Source organism: Schistocerca cancellata, chromosome 6 (assembly GCF_023864275.1).
Source record: "Schistocerca cancellata isolate TAMUIC-IGC-003103 chromosome 6, iqSchCanc2.1, whole genome shotgun sequence".
Lineage (NCBI taxonomy): Eukaryota > Metazoa > Arthropoda > Insecta > Orthoptera > Acrididae > Schistocerca > Schistocerca cancellata.
The window spans coordinates 209,899,044-209,909,995 of NC_064631.1; the positions used below are offsets into that span (position 1 = coordinate 209,899,044).

At 41.6% G+C, this 10,952-nt stretch overlaps 1 protein-coding gene across 1 annotated transcript in view; it reads left to right on the top strand.

The window, feature by feature from the left end:
• The window catches only part of LOC126190860 (alpha-tocopherol transfer protein-like), a 92,716-nt gene extending 81,978 nt beyond the window's left edge, over window positions 1-10,738 (top strand). Inside the window, exons 6-7 of the mRNA XM_049931455.1 lie at window positions 4,049-4,154; window positions 8,787-10,738. Coding sequence (XP_049787412.1) covers window positions 4,049-4,154; window positions 8,787-8,938 — 258 coding nt within the window. The 3' untranslated portion in view covers window positions 8,939-10,738. The remainder of the gene's footprint in view (window positions 1-4,048; window positions 4,155-8,786) is intronic.
• Window positions 10,739-10,952: the final 214 nt, after the last annotated feature.

Here is a 10,952-nt window from a genome sequence, read left to right on the forward strand (position 1 = left end):
TTGCTGTCTTTTATGTTATTTACAAGGGATGACTCATTTACCTATTACTTGTATAATTTTGTAAGATAATGTTTATTTCCCATGACTAAAATGTAATGAGTTTTCTTAAGGAGTGCACATCTCGGCTTATTCGAGGGCAAGAGCAAAGTTCTTACTTTACCAGTCACTGGATTTGGAAGCATGTCGTCATTATACTAGCTTACATCTCATGTTATTTGGCTGCTTCTTTATCTTATTTGTATGTTGAAACAGCACTGAAATGTATGACTATGGGGGTGATTTCTTAGATGTATTTGTAATGACATTTTCAAAACGTTAATGGGCAAATTAATAGAAAAATTATGTCGTCGAAACAGGTAGACAGTGCATACAATATCCTTCCTGAGACTCTAAGTAGTAGGGTAAAAATAGTAGCTGAATATGACACAAGTGAAGACAAGTTGGCTTTAGAAATGATGAGATTCACCGACAGGCAGTATTTGCGACGAAACAAATACCTGGAAATAGATGCAATATAATATGAAAACCAGTTTTCATGTATAGACATTGTAAAATATTTTCTAAACGTGAATCATGTGCAACGTAATGAAAAATTTGGTGATCCACAATATTTTATAGTTGTCCGCAGAAGCCTGTTCACTAAATTTAAGTGCCAAACTAACGTACATTGGCAAGCAAGGAGTCTGAACAGAGCGCAGGGAACCACCCATTTTTTAAATAATTCTCGACGATAGACTATGAGATTTGAAAGCTCAGCTTTGTCTCTCTATTCCAATAAAGGACGTACTATTTTATATGGCAGACAATATTATACTTTAATCAGCAAAAGAGGATAATTTATAAGAACGAATTATTGTTCAGAACACCTAAAGGACGCAACCTATACACATTAACGCGACAGACTAAATCTGTAGTTTTAAGCGAAAAGATTCTGTAAGAAGAAATAATAATAAAATGGTTGAGTAAGTAAAACATTTTAATTAAGCAGGCTACGATATTACATATCAGTTTGAAAAGAACAACGAGAAAGAAGTAGCAAAATTCACAATACACGTGTAACAACAAACAGAGGCTTGACAGGTGAAATATAGAGACACGATTGACATTTTGTAAGCCCACATTTACTCCTACATTGTTGTATGGAAATACTGTGTCAAAACTTACAAGGGATTAGAATTCAACTGGGGGGAAGCACTTTTCTCAGGACAGTAAAAGGATGTAGCAGATTGCATAGAAATATGAATAACGGCATCAGTTATGAATGAAGCGTCTATACTTACAGGACAAGGTCCATGAAAAAAGAACTAATGGAGTGACTACATTAAATTAATAAATGCCCAAAAATTGCCACCTCTCAAAATCTTCTTACAGAGAAAAAGTCAAGGAGTAAGGGGGGAAGATGGGTACCGCACCAAAAAGTAAATGATAATGCCTGAATTATAGACTTAAGATCCATTTACTGTGGTATTATCTAGAAGATAGTTGTCCTCTAAGGGATCAGGATTGTGATCCTGTGAGTAAATCAGTACGTAGTCATGATCACCGCTACGATTGTAGACTCCTGTCCAGAGATCAAGGAGACCTATCTGCGACAACTTTGTTACTGTGAATGGTTGGTCATCCCCTAACGTACTTATCACAGACGAACCCTGGTCAGTACATAGTTTCATACAATGCGAGAGATAAAGATACATAAAACCAAAATGCTTTAGACGAGGAGGTAAACGTCGAAAGTATTCACCTATTTCTATGGAAGACATTGCTCTTAGAACGTAAGATTACCTGATACATAGGTACATTCAAATGTGAATCACTGAAAGTAAACGCTCATTACTCATTCCTAAGGTTAGCAGTTGCTTAATATTTAAATTTCAAGTACTGCTGCGTAGCAGCATTTTCCGATACAATAACAGAGATAACTGTTCAATTCTGTCGAAAATATCGAATGGTTACGACGCACGCACGAACAGATACTTTGTTTGTGCTGCACGACGACGGAATTCACCTCAGCTTCTAAACTAATTTAGCCATTCACCGTTTCCCGCAGAAACCGAAGCCCTTCGTTGGTAGTACTAATTGGAAAGATCTGCAAGAGAACCAGTTACGTTCTTATCAGTAACAACATGTTTCGTACCCGTGCAACAATATGACTCCAGAGTGACGGAACTCCAGCTAGCTTTAGCAACATCATTCGAGACCACCTGGTAGCAGCGTTTTAAAATGTGAATCTAAGGAGGAGGACACATAGAAATTCCATCAAGAATACCAGATGAGGCCCAGGTCGACTATATTTTGTAGAAACATGGGAGTGATTTGATACATTCTTAAGCTATAGAAGCAGTGAACACACTCTTGTGGGTCTCACTTCGGGGGTTTCCGAAATTATCAAGATTTTTCAAGGATCTTTATTGGCTCAGAATCCCATTGTCAACACATTTTCTTGCTGTTTGAATGCGGTAGCATTAAATTTTCTAACCGTTTTTGTTCTAATAACTTTTTCATAAATACAATATACTCAGAATGCGAAGATTAGTGTTATTATTTTATTTTCCGGTAATAGTTTAACATTTTTGTTAAAAGTGGAAAAAGACCCGTTTCTAGTCCTTATTTTTTATTTAAAATATTTTATTTTCATGTATTTTATAATTCCTGGATGTCAGCTCAAACAGATCTTCTCGTGTTCTATACAGTTGTTGTTGTTGTTGTTGTTGTTGTTGTGGTCTTCAGTCCTGAGACTGGTTTGATGCAGCTCTCCATGCTACTCTATCCTGTGATCCTGTGCAAGCTTCTTCATCTCCCAGTACCTACTGCAACATACATCCTTCTGAATCTGCTTAGTGTATTCATCTCTCGGTCTCCCTCTACGATTTTTACCCTCCACGCTGCCCTCCAATACTAAATTGGTGATCCCTTGATGCCTCAGAACATGTCCTACCAACCGATGCCTTCTTCTGGTCAAGTTGGGCCACAAACTTCTCTTCTCCCCAATCCTGTTCAATACTTCCTCATTAGTTATGTGATCTAATCTTCAGCATTCTTCTGTAGCACCACATTTCGAAAGCTTCTATTCTCTTCTTGTCCAAACTATTTATCGTCCATGTTTCACTTCCATACATGGCTACACTCCATACAAATACTTTCAGAAATGACTTCCTGACACTTAAATCTATACTCGATGTTAACAAATTTCTCTTCTTCAGAAACGCTTTCCTTGCCATTGCCGGTCTACATTTTATATCCTCTCTACTTCGACCATCATCAGTTATTTTGCTCCCCAACTAGCAAAACTCCTTTACTACTTTAAGTGTCTCATTTCCTAATCTAATACCCTCAACATCAACCGACTTAATTCGACTACATTCCATTATTCTCGTTTTGCTTTTGTTGATGTTCATCTTATATCCTCCTTTCAAGACACCGTCCATTCCATTCAACTGCCCTTCGAAGTCCTCTGCTGTCTCTGACAGAATTACAATGTCATCGGCGAACCTCAAAGTTTTTATTTCTTCTCCATGGATTTTAATACCTACTTCGAATTTTTCTTTTGTTTCCTTTACTGCTTGCTCAATATACAGATTGAACAACATCGGGGAGAGGCAACAACCCTGTCTCACTCCCTTCCCAACCACTGCTTCCCTTTCATGTCCCTCGACTCTTATAACTACCATCTGGTTTCTGTACAAACTGTAAATAGCCTTTCGCTCCCTGTATTTTACCCCTGCCACCTTTAGAATTTGAAAGAGAGTATTCCAGTCAACATTGTCAAAAGCTTTCTCTAAGTCTACAAATGCTAGAAACGTAGGTTTGCCTTTCCTTAATCTTTCTTCTAAGATAAGTCGTAAGGTCAGTATTGCCTCACTTATTCTATACAGTATATTACATTAACTACACATGTCAGTGAAAACAGATCTTTTGGTGTTCTATACAGTATATTACATTAATTACACATTAACGTGTAAATACCAACTATAAAATGCTTTGTACATAAAAGTTTCATATTGATAAGCATTCAAAAAACTATCAATAATGCTTTGCAATAATTTTTCAGCTTTTTGTCCATTCAAAGGACATGGAAGAATTTTACAAACACGTGCCGAAATCAGTTCTGCCCAAGGATTATGGTGGTGAACTGGACAGCCTCGAAGTCTACCATAGTAAGTTACTGATGGAAAAACAGCTACGTCAGCGAAAATGGTATCTGATTACTGATTTCCGTCATCCTTCCTCGCATCATCCTCGAATCTCAGAAAACAAACCAACTGAGAAAGTACACTCTCCGATAGCAATTTACGTTCCATGGTACCAACATAGCTTACTTTCACTTAACAATCCTAGCCCGGTCCCTTCTCAAAACCCTCTCCCACGTGCTAACTAGCTCAAGGTACGAACACAGGGCAGCCAGCAAAAAATTAACCACCCCGTTTGTTAAAGCACAACATGCACTTTCTGAAATCGTATCGTCATCAAATCTATACTATAAGACTAAAAAAAAAATACAGAGGAACTGGGTAATTTGCTCAAGAGAAAGAGTCTCACAAATTGAGCAAGTTAGAAATGCTTTGACCTACATCTGGCCCTTATGACAGGACAGGAATCTCGCTGATTGTAGTAAGATTCTCTTCACTGATGAGATCCGCTTCGAAATGAGCCTGATGCCCTGTGGAAACGTGTCTCGAGAAGCCCCAGACACTGGTGGGATACCAACCATCACATGGCTCGACGAGCAGAATGATGGTTTCGGGTGCCACTTCTTTACAAAGCAGGAACCCTTCGGTTCGCATACGCGGATTCCTGACAGTACAGTGGTACGTTGACGATATTCTAGGCAGTTTTGTTGCCCTTCATGGCAAGCCATCCTGAGCTTATATTTCAACGAGATAATGCCCGCCCGCACATGGCGAGCATTTTTACCGCTGACAGACCCTGTCTGCCAGAAAGATCTCCCTCCAACCAGCTCATGATTTTACGATCTGACGCGACAGTTGGACAGGACAACAGCCAACAACTCTATCAATCAATGCCCAACCGAATAAAGCCGAATAACTGCTTCCATAAAGGCCAGACTGTGTTAATAATCTGCACTAACCACCAGACTGGGGATGATTTGGAAAAGGAACCGGGCTAGGATTGTTAAAGGAAGTAAGCTATAACCCTAAAGGGCTTTTGTGTGACTGGCTATAAAGATAGTACTTTCCAACACGTTTCTTTTCTGAAACACGAAGATTTTTACTAACAAATATTCGTGTCTGTTTCCGTAGATGTACGAGCTTCATTAGCATGTGTGCTCTTCACACATACGGCAACAGCTCATATGTGTGTAGAGCACACATGTTCATGAAGTTCGGATATCTACGAAACCAGATTCTAATATTGGTACCTAGCCTTGTACATGCACGGGTGGTACGTGGTGTCATTCATGTGACAGGTCTGAAGATGACGTGTTTGGAAAGTCGAAACTAGTAGCCTAAGAAAATATTACCAAAATAACTTCTGTTTGCATAGTATTACTACATTTTGTTCTGTTTATTGTTCATCTAGTACTGTTTTTGAGTGTATTGGAAATTTCCCTTTCAACGCCACTACTATAGCTCTTTACGGACATTCTTAAATGATATTCATATTTGATTGAAGTTATGAATTGCAAACTGGAAGTCATGTTCCGTCTTCTGAATGGCTGGTCATCGGTAATGAAGAGAGGATTTATTTGATTGTGGGTCTTGGCTTTAACGTGACACATTAACTTCCCGTTTCTGCTGTCTAACAATATCGTCTACGTACGAGATACACGGCGCATTGTTTCAAAAGCTCTCAACTGCTTCCAACTGGGACATATTAGTTTGAAATTGGCCAAAAGTTCCTACAATCCTCCTCTGTAATGGTGCAAAAGCTTGGCGCCTGTGACGTCACCCTCGGGCTCAGCGAAGCTTCCAACAGCAAAGAGTCGATACAGGCCATGAAACTACCACAGCTTAGAAGTTCATGTGAACTGTAAGGTGGGTGAATTATGTTACATTGGCACCAATTTTGACCACTGTTCTGACCCATCAGGGATGCGTCGCACCACGGGTAAGTCGTTGCAGCCCCTCCTACCAACATTCCACCCCTTCTTCTGACACCTCTGTCCTATGGCCTGTGGCCTATTTTTCGCATGTCGGAGTGTCGTCGAGCCCGGATACGTCCATTCTTCCATGATTTTTCAATATCTGCTTCTGTACACTCTATCAAAAGTTGCATGACAGTTTGTGAATTCGATGTCAGTCTCCAGATTGTATTTCTGGTCGTTTTTCAATTAACTGGCGCATTCTAGTAGCTCCTATTATACGATCACCCTTTCTAAGATCATTTTGTTCCTATTTTAGGATGGCATTAGCTGTCTTCCTCATTTCATTTTTAACATTCCTTGCGTACCGTTTGTAAGACGCATTTAGAAAGCTTATTCTTCTGTGGTTCTCACAGACGTTTCTTCTTACTTTTTTGCAGAGCAGTATCACCTTCGCTGTCTTCCATGATTCAGATACCATCGTCAACTTCCAGCAAACATGTAAGACGTGTAAGAAGTGTCTCAGTCTGAAGTCTTAGAGTCAAGACAATTTTTTCTATTACACCTAAGAGAGCTTTCTCTCCTGTTTTTACACATTTTTATTCTCTCATGTTTCCCACATTTCCTTTTTATTTATTTTTTTATCCGGTTGCAATTGCTACCTGGTAATGGTATGGAAACTGATCAAACGTGAAAAAGTTTTAGTAGTTATGTAGGATTCCCTTGCATTAGAGTACGGACAGCGTCACTTCCTGTACTCAAGCGTCCAAACATAAGAAGTATTCTACTTGTAGATATTGGTGACCAGCACTTATTCCCAAACATCTGTGAGCTTGACAATATACGAGTGGCATTCTAGACGCAAAGAACGTTTTGATCTATGAGCCGCACAATCCCCCCCCCCCCCAGGAAGTTACGGTTTATAGACCTTCCTAGTCTAATGTTTCAAATGGCTCTGAGCACTGTGGGACTTAACATCTGAGGTCATCAGTCCCCTAGAACTTGGAACTACTTAAACCTAACTAACCTAAGGACATCACACACATCCATGCCCGAGGCAGGATTCGAACCTGCGACCGTAGCGGTCGCGCGGTTCCAGACGGAAGCGCCTAGAATCGCCACAACGGCGGCTGTGTGGCAAAACATTACATTCCACCAACTGTGAGGATCGTCGTATAACACAGTTTCTGAATACAATAAGAATCTACCATACCGAAATTTACACACAGATAATAGTAGTTTATGTAAATGCTATGAATGAAGCTTCATTTCGAAAACAGTCTAGGACGATCATGCCGACCTTTCAGCTATGACAACGAAAAACAATTACTGAGAAAAAAATTCAGTATTGTGTTCGTTTCACGATTAGTTCTTTTTAAAAATGTTGGTGGTGACTGGGATTAGATAAAAGTGTGTTCCAGGTGGGTTCCTCGACTTTTGGCAGACTAACACAAAAAAATTACGAGTGGGAGCTCCATTGCGTTTTTGCACTCGGTACGACAAGGGTAGTGAGGAATTTTTGATTCTCATTGTTACCGGTGGAGAGACGTGTGTTTCCCATAAAAGTCCAGAAACAAAGCCCTAGTCCGAATGGTGTCACTCACGATACCCAACAAAACAAAAACAAAGTCAGGCTAATCTTAGCGCTATAAAGGTTATGGCCACAGTGTTTCCGTGCCAAAGTGCAGTGGTGTACTGTCAGAACCTTCAGAGACAACTCCGTGCCGTTCAAAACAAAGGGCGTGGAATGTTGTCCAGCAGCATTGTGCTTCTTCAGTATACCGCTCACCCACATTCTGATGCTTTGAAGGAGGATTGTCTTCAGCAGTGTAAGTTGGACGTTGCTGAGCATCCACTACGTACTCCAGACATTGTCCCATTTCATCACTATCTTTTTTCCCAATTGAAGGATCTTTCGGGCAGAAAGCTCTATGGAAACGACAGAGAAATGAGATAGGACAATAATGACTAATTTGCCAATTTGGTGGCCACTGAGTATGCAGAAGGCATAGTAAATGTTGTGGAGAGCTGAGACAAACGGCGACTACGTAGAAAAATACCTAAGATTTGTAAACACAGGGGTTCTTGTGGAATTTCATCGAGACAGTTTTTTCTGGATGTCAGCCAAGCCGTGGCGTTCTACTATCGCAACTGTTTGACAATTTTCCTACTCGTCTTCTTTAGGCGAAGTGTCGGATTCATTTTCAATTCCTTTAGAGCGTCTATACTACAGAATCCTTTTCCGAGGAGTCAGTGGATGGGCCAGTAGCTTGCGTCCGGAAGAGATATGCCGGTAGTATCGGCCCCCGGCGGGCTAGTGAGGGGTCCAGGCGTCGATTCGTGGTGCTGTAGAAGCAGCGGGCGAAACAAACAGGCAGCAACAGGAGTCCTTGATGCTCAAACCCACCTCCAGCCCATCGTGAGGTTCCCGCTGCCAGCTGCGACAGTTCTTCTGGAGGTATGCGACTGGTCCACCCATTAGGCCTTCGGCGGCTACAAACAGACCAATTGGACAAGAACCTGACACTTCACCTGAAGATGTCGAGTAGGAAACTCGTCGAAACGTTGCGGCAACACGACGCCACGACTCGTCCGATAATCAGGAAAAGTTCCATCAATAGAAAACATTTAAAAAAATGTATTTTCACTTCGTTATCTAGAATAAAAACATCTGAAGAAACGAACGTGTTTTATTCTTACTTAGAATGCCCATTTTTTGTAACAAGTGTCCGCCGCTGTGTTCCAGACGAGACGCGGCAGCGGCTGAAGGAGCACCGCGAGTGGTTCCTGTCGGAGCAGTCGCTGCGGGTGGACGAGTCCCGCAGGCCAGGGCGCGGTCTCACCGCCACCGACGTCTTCGGCATGGAGGGCTCCTTCCGCGCCCTCTCCATCGACTGAGCGCGCCGCGCCGCGCCTCACTCGGCCTTCTGCCGCTGTCTCGCTGTACCACGCTCGCTTCCGCTGTAGCCAGTTACCGGCACGGCCCAGCTCATTCATAACCTGAGACGGCTTACATTCTAGTGCACCACCAACCTTATGAGAATTACTTCAACAAGAATCACGATTCTTCGCTTTCACTAGCGGTTGGATACCCGCATATCTCAAGGTTGTCTACTCGCCCTTCTAAACACACCAATATGATATCATTACTAGTTTGTACAAAAAGAAAGTTTGTACAAAAATAAAATGGGAAGTGTAGCAAAATTCTAGGAAACAAAATTACCTGGCGCAGGAAATGGTGAGAGTGACAACTGACAGGATGTTGGTATGCGTAATTCTTTAAAAATTCTTTCTTTCTTTCTTTCTTTCTTTTGCTTATGCCGGTTTTCCCGTAGATACGCAGGGTCGGCATGGTTAATCGGATGTGGCAATAATAGTTGAAGGGGTGGCCGGATGCCCTTCCCGCCGCCACCCCGTACCCCCCAGGAAGGAATTAGTGCACCCCAACGGTCTGCGACCGTTGTAATCCATCGAATAGTCCGAAAGTGTTCAGATGTCTGCGAGCCGTGTAACTGAGGCGGGACGTGGAGACCAGCCCGGTATTCACCTAGAGGAATGCGGAAAACCGCCTAAAAACCACATCCAGGCTGGCCGGCACACCGGCCTCGTCGTTAATCCGCCGGGCCGGTGCGCCTACCCGAGTCCAGGAAGCAGCGCGTTAGCGCGCTCGGCTAACCTGGCGGGTGCGTAATTCTTTAACAATGTTTACATTTATTTATTGACCAATTTCAGCTTCTTCGAGTGCATGCGCATGATGACCGACGCTAGGTGCTCAGCGCTCAAATTGCCTAAACGCAAAAGCTGAATTTCTAACACAATGAAGCAAACGATGAAATAAACTGCCCCCTTGTATTTCACCAACTTTACAATAACGTTGGCCAATTTTGTATTTTACCGAAAATAATAACACAACAGTAAAAGGAGAGCAGGAAAACACAATAATCAGCTTCATTCGGCATACCAAAGCTTAGAATATACCCAACCTAAAGCTGACAACATAACTAGCAATACACAAGTGTTTAACGAGAGAGCTAAAATCAGCTGTCGAACACACTAGCCCAAGCTACCCACTGCTGTACGTCAGAAATGAAAAAAAAATGAAGCAGTGAATGCCGACAAAAAGGTGAGATTGAAATTTCACTGTACACAACAACATAAAATAACTTTTCCAGTGTTACTGCACTAACCACAAGTGAGTGGCTGTAGTTGAAAAGCATGATCTGTTGGTAACATACTTTGGCCAGCCTCAGCCATACTCCTTTCACTAGACGACTGCAGTATACCTTATAATTTTGAAAAAAATATTTATTGTCTTAATGAATTCTTCTACCACATTCCACATATGTTTTAAACTTCTCTGTTAAACTTAACAATTTAAGTTTCTGTAGTAGATATCATTTCCCCAACGAATACCGTATTCAATATATTGAGGTTCAGGGTCTAACTTGCACATCTTTAAAAAGTATTCCCAGAGAAAGTCAACAACAATGAACGGAACTTATTTTTTTTTTTTTGTCGTTTTCATGAAGTCTGCAGAACATGTTACTGAAAGTACATTGATAGTCTAAGAGTGTGCTACAAAGTATTGTCAGGTTCTGGACCCTAGTTACAAAAAAAAACCTCTTTAAAAAGTTGTTGCTAATGTAATTCAGCAAGAATTAACAATCTTCTTTTTGGTGGGCATAAAGTACCCAACCCTCATTTGTAATGCGCATTACGGAAAGTGCCTTGGTATTGCTAGGATTCACCGTCGTAGCTGAATGTACACTGCAGCTAAGAATACTAGACTGCAGTCCACTCTGCGCTCCCTGGATCGACGAAACCAACTGCCGTCCACCACTCCACACCGGAATGATTTCCTATGTTGACAGGAAGCCAGCCCAGACTCCAAGTCCTCCAGGCTTGCTCGGCG